Raw genomic sequence first — 14,814 nt, 5'->3', positions numbered from 1 at the left:
AATTGCACACTAGTGAATTCTTTCCTCCTTGCCTGTCAGGTTCCAAAAATGGAGTGTAGCTTTCCTGTCCTCTATTGTTCTCTGTAGAAAAATAGACTGTAGAGTTGGAAGGGACCCAAGGGGTTATCTAGTCCAACCCCTGGCAATGCATTCTCCCATTTCATCTCTCTCTCTCTCTCTCTCTCTCTCTCTCTCTCTCTCTCTCTCTCTCTCTCTCCCTCTCATTCCTTCAACCTTCCAGACTCTCACACCTTCTTATATATCTAGAGTGCTTTTGTGTGGATGTCTCTTGCTTGCCTCCTGCCACAGCAATGGCAGCTTGCTGGATCAGCTAGAGAGTGGGTGGTGCATCCTGCTGTTGTCAAAGAAGGGGGTTCTGTGTTGCTCCTTTACATCTTCTTTTAAAGGATAAGATAATGTGAACAGCTGTTCACCATGCTACTGTTATGGGCACCCCAGTTCTCCAAGCAGTGAGGTTTCAAGGCATGTGGCACTTAGCCTGGGATGTGGAATGAGGTCAAAGGTGGATTTAGGGGAGCGCAACCGGTTCTCCCGCACTGAGTTGAGAGGGTGCTGCAACATTGACTTAGAATGGAAGGTGAGAGGTGAGGTGGGGTGGGGGAAGGCAGTGCATTGCACAGGTTGCCACTGAAATTTGAAAGCCCAAAGTCCACTACAGAATAAGGTTGCACGTACAACTTAACTCCAGCAGATAGGAACATGGGAAGCTGCCATATACAGAGTCAGACCACTGGTTCACCTACCTCAATATTGTCTACAATACTGGAGATGTTCTCAAATGTAGACAACAATGTTGTTAAAATCCCACAAACTGACTCATCAGTCTCTGGCTAATCCACACTGATAGTCCTATTTATAGAAATGTTAAGAGTTGAGGATCACGGCATTGGAAGTGATCCCTAGGGCAGTGTTTCCCAACCTTTTTTGGGCAAAGGCACACTTGTTTCATGAAAAAAATCTCGGGGCACACCACCATTAGAAAATGTTTAAAAAATTAACTCTGTGCCTATATTGACTATATATAAAGTAATTCTCTTTAATAGGAATCAAATAAACACAAAGAAAGTATTTTACATTGTCTGGTTTTGTTTTTAACAGAAATGATTGTGCGTGTTTTTGGTACTCAGATACCTGTTGGAGCACCCCTCCTGCTATGTGCCAGGCTGGCAGCTAAGATTTATGGAGGGGTCCCTCCTCCTGGTCCCACTCCTGTGCAGTGTGTGTGTGTGTGTGTGTGTGTGAGAGAGAGAGAGAGAGAGAGAGAGAGAGAGAGATTTTTATTTCTCTGCATTTTATTTTATATATTTTGTTATTAAGAAGATAATAAAAACTGAGGTATAAAAATGTCAGAATAAATAAATAAATACAAATCTTGAAGCTTGTCATTCTAAAACTTAAAATGGTCACTTTTTCCAATAGAACAATTCTTTCCACTCTTACTATTTACTAGGTACCTTTGCCATTGCACTGAGGATCATAAGAGACTGAGTCAGAACGAGGAGTGATGTGACAAGAATGAAGCAAAGGATATTTACCATATTGGCACCAGCACCGCACAATACCTGCCAGGCTCAACGCCGGTCTCGCGCTGCCGCTTCCCGCGCTCTCAAGGCCCCGGGAGGAGGAAGGCGTGAAGGGAATCCCAAAGGCGCGAAAACCTCGCGCATGCGCAGGCCTTCCGCCTGCGACAGCCCAGTAGGCCGGCCGAAGCGAGCTAGCGTGCGGCAGAGCGGCTATGGGATGTGGGAGGGAGCTCGCTTGCCACCCCGCGTGTGCCTATGTGGGGCACGTTACAGCCCCGTGACGTCAGCGCCACGCAGGCAGCCAGGCAGGCAGACGGCGAGAGCCCCGCGCTGGGTGGCCTCTCCTCGCCGCCGCCGCCCCGCCTCTCGCCGCCCACCTCGCCCGCCTCCCTCCCACGGCACACCAGGCAACATCTCGCGGCACACTAGTGTGCCGCGGAACAGCGGTTGAAAAACACTGCCCTAGGGTGATCCCTCCAGATGTTTTGTCACAGCATTCAATGGCTGTACAGTCATACCTCGAGTTAAATGTGGTTCAGATTGAGCGTTTTCAGGTTATGCTCCGTGGCAACCCGGAAGTAACAGAGCGCATTACTTCCAGGTTTCACTGCTTGTGCATGCGCAGATGCTCAAATTGACGTCACACACATGCACAGAAGCGGCGAATCACGAGTCGCAGACGCGGGTTGCATTCGCTTCAGGATGCGAACAGGGTTCCGGAATGGATCCTGTTCGCATCCAGAGGTACCACTGTATTAAATAGTAAGGAACTGAGGTGGGTGGTGGTGAAACCGGAAAGATTTTAGAGGCATACAACGGTCTTGCTCAGATGGGCATCTAATATAATGGTTTTATTTCTCCTAGAATTTGTTTAATATCAATATAACTTCGTCAACACCAACAGTGTTCTTCCTCGGACATGGATCTGATACCTTAAACCATTTTTAATTTTACTACTAATACTGTTAATCAAATCCATTCACAGTCCTGATCGACAATGAATTTTGGGCAATTTGCTAATCCCAATCAATCATGAGTTTGGGGTAAACGGATCCCTGCCTGAACGAATTACTATCTAAAAACTGTTTATGTATCAGGTGCTGTACAAAAGATGTACAGTTTTGTGTTTGTTTGTGTGTGTGTGTGTTTTGTAACATGCAACAATTATATAAATAAAAAATAAAGCAACAATAAACAGATAAACGGATCTGAATATATTAACAAAGCTGTGTCAAAGTGTATATAGTAAATTTATTACACTTATTACAGCATATGATTTCATATGCATATGCATTGCTTAGATTGGTGGCCATAAATAAAAAGTATTTTGTATCAATAACAATTAGAATTTATAGGAAGGGAGCAGGAAGGAAGGATTTTTTTAAAAAAACATGTACTTCATGCACTCCTCTGTGTGAGTGTGACAGAGAGCGATAAATTAATACAGTAAATCCATTACTCACAAGCTCCCACCCAACAACCCTCCGCCAGGCGTCATCTGGGACTTGTAGTCCTGCGACTCGACGAGGTTGCCAGAGATCCCGCAGGCAGGGAGGAGAAACTACCCTTCCCAGAAGGCAACGCGGCCAGAACGTCTGTTGCAATTTATACGGGGGGGGGAGAGGAGGAGGAAGGGAGGAAGTAAATGTGAAGTCCCCTTAACAAAAAATAAAATCCCCTCTAGTTTTGTTGGTGGAATTATTTCACGGACCCGTCGCTTCTGTTTGCGGACAGAGGGGGGGGGGGGCTGCGTGCTTGCCTGGTTTCCCTGGCTGGGAAGGGGTTAAAAGGGAGGGGCGGCGCGTTGAGGATTCCTCCGCCCTCTTCCGCCCTCCTTCCTCTCGCCCGCCGACTCCCTCCCTTTCTCCCCCCCCCCCCGCAGCTTTTCTGGAACTGGGACTTCCTGTGGCAGTTCATTTCCTGGTCGGCGGGGGCCGCGAGCGGAGGAAGGCTCGGCATGGTCTCCCCCCGGCCAGCCCCGGCCTCCGTTGACGCTCTTCCACCTTCTCCTCCGCAGCGGCTCCCCCTCCTGCTCTGCCCGGCCGGCGGCGCTCCTCCGGCTGCCACTTTGTAGCGATGCTGCAGGGCCGGAGCGGCGCCCGCAGCGGAAGCGGACATGGTAACAGTGTGGCCAGGCCGGGTCTCTCCCTCTCTCTCTCCCCCCCCGGCTCACGCAGCGGTAGCGGCAGGGGCACCAGCTGGGCACCCCCTCTCCTGCCTTGCTGGGGCGGTGGGTCCCAAAAGTAGGCTCTCCCCTCCCCACCACTCTTGGCGGGGGAGAGAAGGGGGCCGTCATCATCACGACGCGTACCCTTTCCCCGGGCAAAGGGACCCCCCTATTTTCTTTGCGGGCACCTCAAGAGTAGAAAGAAGGGATGCTTTTTCGGGGGGGGGTGCGAGTAAGGGATTCCTCCCCCCCCCGCCCCGCCTGAGGGAGATATTTCTCTCCAGAGAGGGTGGTGATGCTGTTTTTAATATTATTAGACAGTTGGAGCAAATGGCAAAAGCCTCTAATTCTGTCTCTTCCTCCCAACAGGTCTGAATAACACCCAAGCTCTGCCTTCCTGGAGTGGGCGAGAGGGAACAAAGCATATGACCTCTAAGGAAAAAGAAGATATTTTGCCGCAAAGGGATTAATTTTTGTCTTGCTTCAAGACGTCAAGAGCTGTGTACATAGACACACACACACACACATATATAGAATATACACACAAACACACAATTATATATATATATTTGGGGTGTTTGTGTGTCATACTGGACTTGCTAAGCTAAAAGTGTTTAGGCTGCGCACTCTTGGAGCCATGAAGAAGTTTTTTGACTCCCGGCGAGAGCAGGGTGGCTCTGGGGCCGGTTCTGGGACCCTCGGAGGGAGTGGCAGTAGCACTGGGCCTGGGAGTGGATACATAGGCCGGGTGTTCAACATTGGGAGGTGTCAGGTGACTGTGGATGAAGTTCTGGCAGAAGGTAAGATGCAGCTGAAGGGAGTTTTGCCTCTCCTTCCCCTACCCCCCCTCCTCTCTTAACATCTCCACAAATGAATGGAAGCAGATTCTTAACCCTTCTTTGAATGTTCACACAGAAAATTTCCATTCTGACTCCTTTCAAGAAAACGTGCCACTTTACATGGGTGCCACCTTTGCTTATTAAAAGCACTAGAATGTTGTGTCAAGGCAAATTAATAAATGGTAGCATTGGTGGCTACTGTCTATTCTGTGTTTTAATTAACAATAAAAAAATGGTTTGGAACTCCAGTTTCTACAAATGCAAATAAATAGAGCCAGGGTTAACAGTATATAAGTTGGAAAATTCCCCCCCCCCCATTGGCAACAATATTATGTAATATGGCAGGCTGCATTGGTGCATATATTAAGGGGGTGAATTGTTTCCTTTCATGCTCTCCCCTCCCCCCCCCTCGTTTGAGTGCTATTAAGTAAAGGGATAATTGGATGCATAGGGATAAATTTGTCATTTATTCATGGTGCCTTTGTGTAGCAAGCGCAAAGCACACATGTAAGATGCATGATTACCTTGGGGGTTGTGGCCAACAGAAATCTGGGTGACATTTTAAGGACTAAAGGAGATTCCTACAGGGGTCCATAAAGATCACCCATAAAGTTTGCAGTGCAGAAAGCCCTTGGCTTTTTACTTCAACTTGATTTGGTGCAGTCTAGCTAGAATGTTGAGATACCTCAGGGAATCTTTGTCTTCCCCCACCACTCCCCAGTGTAGAAAAAAACCCAAATTATATATGGAACTTTAGCTTTGACCTTCACAATTGTAGTATTATTTAGGCCTTGCATGGAGTCAGTAATTGGACAGCATCTCTTTAAAAAGAGGGGGAAATGTACAGTTTAGAATTTATAATACATTGCATAAGACCTGAGTTACTAAGAAAGAAAGACCCCTATTAGCAGAACTGGGCAGAGGTATTTGAGAGGGTTCTTGTTGTCTTTACTGTATCCCTGTGCCAAGGTAAATTTTATTGAGCTGGCTTTCCCGAAGGGACAGTGTGGCTGCGTTTACAAAGAACAGTGTTTTTCACGAAGCGTTTGTTTTTTTGGAAAAAAAGATGCTTGAGTGTGTTGAATCCAAGGCTGATGCTCACCTAGAGCAAGCCAAAGGCTGCTGGTTATGGTGAATTGCCGCAGGCATTTTTCTGAGTAGAGATAGGGAGTGGGCAAAAAGCCAGCCCTCGTCATCTCTCTCTCTCTCTCTCCAAAAATAACAAAGCCAATAAAAAATGGCGAGGCACTATTTTGACTGAATTGTCTACTGTGTACCTGCCTCTACTGGCTTCTGGCAAGGCCCTGGCTATGAGGTGCTCTCAGGACTAAGCTACAGATACGCTCTGCCTTCCTCATGCTTACTACGTAAGTTGTTCCGCAGGAAACAGAGGACCTCATTTGAAGATGATTAAATAACTTGCCGGCAGATCCTCCATGTGATGTTGACAGGAGCAGGAAATGATCTGTACCTTGTACTGGGAGGATTCTCTCCTCCAAAATTTGTTGAACTGCTCCTCTTCCTCTCCATGGCGTCGTTTGTGCCTTCCTCCCTGGAGCTCTCCTGTTCTCAGGGTGATGCTTTAAGAGGAAGATAAATGTTGTGACTGAGATTACTGGTGCATATTTGATTTGGAAAGAGCAAGGTTGGGTGCATGTGCATGGATAGATAGTAGTTCGTGTGTTTTCAAGGCATGCTTAGGGGCTCCTGAAATGGTCCCAGAATAATGGGGATTAGGGGTGAAGAACATAAATGAATAGCACAAAGACAGCTTCAGGTGGCTCTAAAGGGTGTCTTGGTAGCCATGGTTTTTGGGGATGTGTCTTAAACTGTGGTCTGAGCCTGCAGAATTAACTAAGCTTCAGTGGAGAGGGCAGAATCACCTGAAAGTTTTTATTCACTCACCCCAGGTTTGGACACCACAAGCATTTCTCAGAAAATGTGCACCCTCTTCTATGAGGCCACCCATAAAGTAGATGCTCTGTGAAAGGTAGGAGGGGTGGCTGTAAAAAGTATGTGTTTAAATGTAGCTTTTAATGCATGGTGTCTAATCATTAGGCAAATATATATATAATCTACAGTGTCTTCTGGTGACCTCTTTTGATGGAGAAACTCAACACACAAAGTATGGTCCATGTGGGCTCAATTGGTGTATCGGTTAGAATGTTGAATTTGGGGCCAGAAATGCCCAGGGGCTCCCATTTGGCCATGAGATTCTCCAGGTGAGCCCTTGGTCTAACCTACATTGAAAGGGTTGCTGTGATAAATAAAGGTGGAGAGGATATCTGTGTATACCATCTTGAGCTCTTTGGACAAAAAGTAGGATTAAAAAATGAACCCTTCCATGATCAGCTCTGAATGTTCTGTGTGAGCCTGGAGGAGGAAACACGGTCCTGCGTTTTGGCCTCTTACTTGTAATGGGCTTCTTGGATCAGTGCATGTTATAAAATGGGGGAAAGTGATTAAAATTCTAAGTTCACATGTTTTATTACAGACAATGGCACTTAGCATTATATGGTGTATTTCAAATGTTGAAATATGCCCATCCCATGCCTGTCATTTTAGGTAATCCTCGGCGCAGCCTCTTAAGGCAGGCCAGTTCTATTTGTTAGATTTCTATGTCCATCTTCAATTGTAGATAGAAGGCTGAGACCAGGAAGGTAGTGCCTTACTGAGGCCACCACATGAGGATATGGTGGGAGATGAGATTTGAAACAGGGACTTTACAACTTGACCTCTAATTTACTGCATTACAACCAGCTTGACCCAGTTAGAAGCTTAACCTGACTTCCAGTATCAGGGCTGGGGAACTTGTGGTCCTCCAGATGTTGGTGGACTCCATCCGCTACAGCCAGCAGGGCCCAATGATGAGGAATTATGGGAATTGTGATTCAGCAGTATCTGGAGGGCCAGAGGTTCCCCAAACCTGGCTTATATAAACTATCTCATGTGAAAGACTCTTGCACAAAGGATTGCTCTAGAGCAGCCTTCCTGATAGGCTGGGACTACAACTCCCATCAGCCCTAGCCAGCATTAGCTATGTTGGCTGGGGTGAAAGTTGTAGTCCAACACATCTGGAAGGCAGCAGATCAGGGAAGGCTGCCTCTGACTTTACTAGGCCTTCAAGGTTAAGGTTTTCTGATAAATCTGTGGGTAAGTGTCTCCCAATGTTGAATGGCTTTTGTGTTCTGAAGAAACCTGATTCAGCAATAGGATGCTCTCATGGACAGAGGTGAGGGGCCTTTTATGATCCAATGGCTGCATTGGCTCATGAGGAACCTTTGGGTGGGGACACATGCCAGTGGTGAGTGGGACCTCCAGAGGCAAAAGTTGGTGGAGCTACAGAGCTAACTCTTAGGATTGTGTGGTAGATTACTTTCCAGCCATGCAAAAATCCAACTCCATGCAGGCAAGCAAGAGGTATTACTGCAGTTCAAGGACACACTTCCAGGCAAGCAAAAGCACTGGAGGAGAGCAATGGAACAGGGTATGTATGTATGTATGTATGTATGTATGTATGTATGTAATATGCCACCGATATATGCCCCAGGCATTCTAGGTGGCTCCCAACAAAATACTAAAAACACAATAAAATGTCAACCATTAAAAACTTCCCTGAACCGCTTTCAGATGTCTTCTGAAAGTCAAATAGTTGTTTATCTGTTTGACATCTGATCGGAGGTCATTCCATAGGGAAAGTGCCACTACAGAGAACGCCCTTTGCCTGCAAGGTGTGGGAGCAGGAAGGGGTATGTGCCTTGGAGAGGGGCAGGGCCAGATTAAGAACTTTAGAGGCCCCTAAGCACTGAAAAGATTATGGTACTTCCCTTCTGTAATTTGAAACAAAAACAATACTAAACTTTAAAATCAATCAATCACTGGATCTGATTGCCTCACATTATTTTGACATACGTTTGTAGGACGTGCCCTGGTTTAGGTGGGGATTAAGTAATAACCCAAGAACATAAAATGAACCTAAGGAGCATAAAAATGGAGGAAGAGTGTGGAGTGGAGGGTAAGGAAGTCTAACAAGCTCTGATTTCTCCTACTGTGACTACTTTGATGTTTTTCTTGAAATACCAAATGTCATTGGAAAAACCCTCATTGTGTGCCTGCCCTTGCTTTGCTGGCGCCTTAAGCATGTACTTAGTTTGCCTGTTTGGCCCGAGGGTTCCCCACCCCATCTACCTTACGGGAAAGGCAGAGAAAATGATCAGTCACACATGCTCCTCTGAGAGTTTTGCTCTCTTGCTGTGATCTCCTTGCTTTGTGTGTGTGTGTGTTGTGTACCAGAACTGTGTTGGCTAAACAGGATAAAGTGCCTGCTTGGGAACAAACTACTGCTGAGAGCTCATTATGTGTTCATTATTGCCTTGTTTTTCCTCTTCAAACAGTAGTGAAATTAAGGCCATACTTGAGTTGGGTGGCATAGAGGCAGGCCCTGGGCCTAATTCTAGCCAATGGTTAGGGAGTTGGACCTTTTGTCTCTTTGCCTCCAGGCTGAAGGTGTTAGTGTCATCACCATGCAGAGTGCTGCTTCTTGGGAATCGAGGTGACAGGGAGGGAGGTTTCAGGTTAGCCTTTTTACTGACATGCAGGCTTCCTATCAGTAATAATAAATGTTATTGCCATTATACAAATCTGTGCTGCAAGTGCATTTGGAATACAGTGGTACCTCGGGTTACGTACGCTTCAGGTTGCATACGCTTCAGGTTACAGACTCCCCTAACCCAGAAATAGTACCTCGGGTTAAGAACTTTGCTTCAGGATGAGAACAGAAATCCCGCAGCGGTGGTGGTGTGGCAGCCCCATTAGCTAAAGTGTTGCTTCAGGTTAAGAACAGTTTCAGGTTAAGAATGGACCTCTGGAATGAATTAAGCAGGTAACCAGAGGTACCACTGTACCATGTACAGTTCTCACCTGAAAAAGGATATTGCAATGTTGGAAAACGTTCAGAAAAGGGCAACCTTAATGATCAAGGGGGTGGAGCGACTCTATGAAGAAAGGTTGCAGCATTTGGGACTTTTTAGCCTACAGAAAAGGCGAGTAAGAGGTAACATAATAAAAGTTTATAAAATTATTCATGGCATGAAGAGCGTAGATAAGTTTTCCTTCCTCTCTCAAAACACAAGAATTTGTGGACATCCGATGAAGCTGAATGTTGGAAGATTCAGGACACGCAAAAGGAAGTCCTCTGTAGTTAAACTATGGAACTGGCTTCCACAGGTGTCAGTGGTGGCCGCCTACCTAGGTGAATTTAAAAGAGGATTGGACAAATTCATGCAGGAGGTGAGGCCTATCAAAGGCTATGAAAGCTATGCTCTACCTCCACAGTACAGGCAGCAATGCTCCAGTTGCTGGGAGCCACAGGAAGAGAGAGTGCTGTTGTGCGTGGGTCCTGCTTGCTGGGTTCCCACAGGTTGGCCGTTATGAGAACAGTATACTGGACTAGATGGGCCATTGGCCTGATCCATCAGGCTCTTCTGATGTTCTTATTTAATGGAGGAACATTTCATTATCATGCAAGTCCCAGCATGCTGGGACGCGGGTGGCACTGTGGGTTAAACCACAGAGCCTAGGACTTGCCGATCAGAAGGTTGGCGGTTCGGATCCCCGCAATGGGGTGAGCTCCTATTGCTTGGTCCCTGCTCCTGCCAACCTAGCAGTTCGAAAGCACGTCAAAGTGCAAGTATACCTTCTCTGGCGGGAAGGTAAACGGTGTTTCCGTGCGCTGCTCTGGTTCGCTAGAAGCGGCTTTGTCATGCTGGCCACATGACCCGGAAGCTATACGCCGGCTCCCTCGGCCAATAAAGCGAGATGAGCGCCGCAACCCCAGAGTCGGCCATGACTGGACCTAATGGTCAGGGGTCCCTTTACCTTTACCTTTACCAGCACGCTTGAGGTGCTGGGTTACCTGCTCTTCAGTTTTTGAGAACTAGGTCTGACATAAGGGGAGTCTCACTGCTGGGTCAGTCCAAAGGCCCATCTAGTCCATTGTCCTATTCTCACAGAACCTGAGTACAGTAGTGCGCTCTCCACATGAGGTTTCCAGGAACCGGTATTTGGAGACATGCTTTCTCTGACAGTGGATGTAGAAGATAGTCCTTGCAGCTAGTACCCATCAATAGCTCTCTCCTCCATGAATTTGTCTAATCTTCTTTTGCAGCCATCCAAGCTGGTGGCCATCACTGTTTCCTGTGGCAGTGAGTTCCATAGTTTAACTGTGTGCTGAACGAAAAGGGGCTTTTTTCCCTCTGTCCTGAATCTTCCAACATTCAACTTCATTGGATGGTCCTGAGTATTATGAGAAAAGGAGAAAAACCTTTCTCTATCCACTGTCTCCTGACCACAAATAATATTACACATCTCTATCATTTCTAAACTAAAAAGCCCCAAGTGCTGTAACCTTTTGTCATAGGGGAGTCGCCCCCAACCCCTTGATCATTTTGGTTGCCATTTGCTGTACCTTTTCCAGCGCTATAATATTTTTTGAGGTGAGGTGTCCAGAACTGTACACTCTGTTTACCCTTCCCATGCCTTCTGCTTCTCGTGAAACTTAAGGCTGGATTACCTGTGTGGGTTCCCACATGCATGTCCCATCAGTTGTACCTGGTTCTCACATGCATGTCTGTGGCTTGGTTTCTTAACATAACACAACCTCGTAGAGGGTTTGTGGTTGCAAAATTCAGTGTTCTATCAATGGTGTTAATCTAGGGCAGGGAGATTTTGGAGAATTCCATTTCAATATTGATTGTGCCCATGTAAGGTGTGGAGTCCCCAAGACTTTATATGTATTGTGTGACTTACATTCTGATTTGGGACTTTGCCATGTTTACACATCATGTTAAGCTGTGGCGTTTAGTTTGTTTATCAGTACATTGCATGAGATCCTTGCTGGTACCTACATCCCAAGCTCCTGGATAAGATTGGTTATGCATTGTTTTTTCCTGGCAAGATTCCATATCTTACTGAGCGCATGACTAACTTTCAAAAACTGCTGTGCACCTAAGAGTTCAGCTGACTGGCTGCATTAGTTAAACTGGACAAACTGGATGGCTTTTATTCCTTGTTAATTTAGCTCTGCATTTTAACTTGTACAGGTCATGTGACTGTAATAAAAACTGGCTCACTGGCACTTGATTTCTGTAGGCTTTGCATTGATTTATCTGTAACCTCTTTCACATGTGCAGGTTGCTGGATGGAACATTCAAATGTGTGTGTGAACCTGTCCCTCATCATGACTACAGTACTGGGTAATAGCTGTGTGTGTGTGTGTGTGTGTGTGTGTGTGTGTGTGTGTGTGAATGAACCATTGCAGATGAAACACCACAGAAAAAGCCTTTCTTTCTCCCAATGTCCTTTCATATAAGGTAAAGGTAAAGGACCCCTGGACAGTTTAGTCCAGTCAAACTTGACTGTGGGGTGCGGACCATGCGGTGCTCATCTCGCTTCAGGCCAAGGGAGCCAGCATTTATCCACAGACAGATTTCCAGGTTATATGGCCAGCATGACTAAACTGCTTCTGGCGCAACGGGACACAGTGATGAGTGCCAGAGCTCACAGAAATGCCATTTATCTTCCCGCCGCAGCGGTAACTATCTACTCGTGCTGGTATGCTTTCAAACTGCTAGGTTGGCAGGAGCTGGAACAGAGCAACTGTAGCTCACCGTCCCACTGACTCAAACTTCTGATTGGCAAGCCCAAGGGGCTCAGTGGTTTAGACCACAGTGCCACCTGCTCCCTTCCCTTCATATACGTTGCACTGAAGCCCATTTGCACACTGAACTGTCAGTCATCACATGAAGAGAAATCAAGCAGTGCATATTCATGAGTGAACAAATCTTGGCTTTCTTGTTGATATTTACAGCTGGATGGGGTTGCATATTAAAGCAACTCTTCTAGGCCCACTCCCTACGAGGAACTAGGCTCCATAAATAGAGGTGGAGCACCTGCTTTGCATGTAGATTCCAGGTTTCCTCCATGGAAAATTCAGCTTAAAGATCTTGTGTAACAGGGCTGCGAATGAACTTCCATCTGAGACCTTGAGGAGCCACTGACAGCCAAAGTTGTCAGGGGGTCTAGTGTGGGAAGAGCACCAACAGCCTGGCAGTTGCTAGAGCAGCGGTTCTCAACTTGTGGGTCCCCAGATGTTGTTGGACTACAACTCCCATCATTCCTGAGCTCTGGCCTTGCTAGCTAGGGGTGATGGGAGTTGTAGTCCAACAACATCTGGGGAGGGTCACATTCAACCCACAGAGCAGAGGCTCCCCACCTCTAGTTTAGAGGGTGAAGAATGCATGATAGCGTGGTCACATCTTATGCAGAAGTTCTGTTCCAAGGGTTCTGGGTTATACATGAAAATCACATATACCCAAATGCTTGGAGCTGTTGTAGGCTAGTGGGTGTGTGGGGGTACAGAGAGAATCCACAGTACTCCCAGAGCTCTTGTGCCAGACGGACCTTTCCCAGCAAGCAGGGCGGAGAGGTTAAAGCTCTTTTTGCACTGGATAACGTCTCTTAGTGCGCCGGCTCCAGAAAGCTAGGGTTGCTCATACGAGATCACACGGGAACCTGGATCTCCCCATGTGATCTTGCAAAAGCATCCCAGAACTGGAAAGCTGAATGGGCCTTGCCCCCACAAGCAAATCAGAGAGCATAACAACTCTCTTTGCACTGGATAACCCCAAACGGACTCAGTGCAAAAGAACTTGCAAGCTCTCCGGCTTGCTTGGGTTTAAGTTGCACAATTTCAGCAAGCCTGCCTTCAGCCACACATGGTTGAAATCACGCAAGTTAAATGCACATAAGATGCAATTTCTCTCTCTCTCTCTCTCTCTCTCTCTCTGTGTGTGTGTGTGTGTGTTGGTAATCAAAAGAGATAAAGTTCACTGCCAAGGGACTCTTTCTGGGAATGGGAGAACAAGCAGTCAACCATACTCCTATGTGTCTGACAAGATATTTCAGGCTTGTCGGCAACCATTTTTCTTGTTGCTTTTAACTAATTCTTACAGGTAACCAGGAAGGAGTTTTTCCACAAGTTATGTTTCTGGTTCACACATGACCAGCATATTGGGGATGTTCAGACAGACAGGCTAGAAAAAGATTTGTGGGCCAGCAGTCTATTGACTGGTTTATTCTTAATAAATAAATAACCCAGCGTAGTTGAGTCTCAGTCCTCTTAAGTAACTACAGTGGTACCTCGGTTTAAGAACAGCCCTGTTTACAAACTACAGTGGTGCCTCGCAAGACGAAATTAATCCGTTCCGCGAGTCTCTTCGTCTTGTGGTTTTTTCGTCTTGCGAGGCATTCATCTTGCGAGGTACCACTGTATTCGGTTTAAGAACTCTGCAAAACCGGAAGAAGTGTCCCGGTTTACCTTGGTCTAAGAACGGAAGCTGAATGGTAGAAGGGCACCAGCAGCGGGAGGCCTCATTAGGGAAAGCACGCCTCGGTTTAAGAAGTTTCGGTTTAAGAACGGACTACAGTCATACCTCATGTTACGTCTGCTTCATGTTACGTTCTTTCAAGTTACGTCCTGCGGCGACCCGGAAGTACCGGAAAGGGTTACTTCCGGGTTTTGTTGCATGCGCAGACGCGCAAAATGATGTCACGCGCATGCGCAGAAGTGGCGAATCACAACCCTTGCATGCGCAGACGCGCTGCTGCGGGTTACGTTCCTTTCATGTTGCGAACGGGCCTCCGGAACAGATCCCATTCGCAACCAGAGGTACCACTGTACTGAGTTAGGAGGGGTAAGGACTTTCTCAATTGCTCTTAATGCCCTTAAAAACAAAAACTCTGGGTTTCATAGGTAGTGATGGTTATGATCCCCTCCCCATTTTTTTTACTGTTACTATATTTTTTCATTGGAGATTTTTCCAGTTTTAGAAATGCACCTTTTAATAAAAGTAATTACATAATGACTGAATCAATTGCAAGTGAAATTAGGCAACTGGAGCAGCCACAATACCGACCCGATCTAAATTTGTAATTTTTTCCCCCCAGGGTGACTTTCCCTAGGAAGCACATAACGTATGTACCCAGATTTTCAGACATCTCTAAAATTTGTAGGTTAACAGCTTTCAGTGTTCCCATTTCTTAATATCTAACGTAGGGGAAGCATGTACTATTGAGTATTTCAGTAAAAATAATTTTAAAGTAACCTTTGATTTTGAATATAACATTTAAAGTACACTTAAGTGCACTCTACTGATTTTTTCCCTTTATTCTTAAAACATGCTTCAGCTCAACTATTTCTAGATAT

At 46.3% G+C, this 14,814-nt stretch overlaps 1 protein-coding gene across 9 annotated transcripts in view; it reads left to right on the top strand.

The window, feature by feature from the left end:
* The window catches only part of AAK1 (AP2 associated kinase 1), a 120,802-nt gene that overhangs the window by 4,784 nt on the left and 101,204 nt on the right, over positions 1-14,814 (top strand). For 4 of the 9 annotated variants that reach the window (XM_081202934.1, XM_081202935.1, XM_081202936.1 and 1 more), the window contains exons 1-2: positions 3,436-3,663; positions 4,081-4,511. In XM_081202934.1, coding sequence (XP_081059060.1) covers positions 4,349-4,511 — 163 coding nt within the window. In that variant the 5' untranslated portion in view covers positions 3,436-3,663; positions 4,081-4,348. Of the gene's footprint in view, positions 1-3,435; positions 3,664-4,080; positions 4,512-14,814 lie in introns of those variants that run through there. The other 5 variants (XM_081202937.1, XM_081202938.1, XM_081202939.1 and 2 more) reach the window with 4 other exon arrangements.

Source organism: Podarcis bocagei (genome assembly GCF_964188305.1).
Source record: "Podarcis bocagei genome assembly, chromosome: 7".
In the NCBI taxonomy this organism is placed as follows: domain Eukaryota; kingdom Metazoa; phylum Chordata; class Lepidosauria; order Squamata; family Lacertidae; genus Podarcis; species Podarcis bocagei.
The sequence above is the reverse complement of the archived record's forward strand: the minus strand, read 5'-3'. Positions and strand labels throughout refer to the sequence as shown.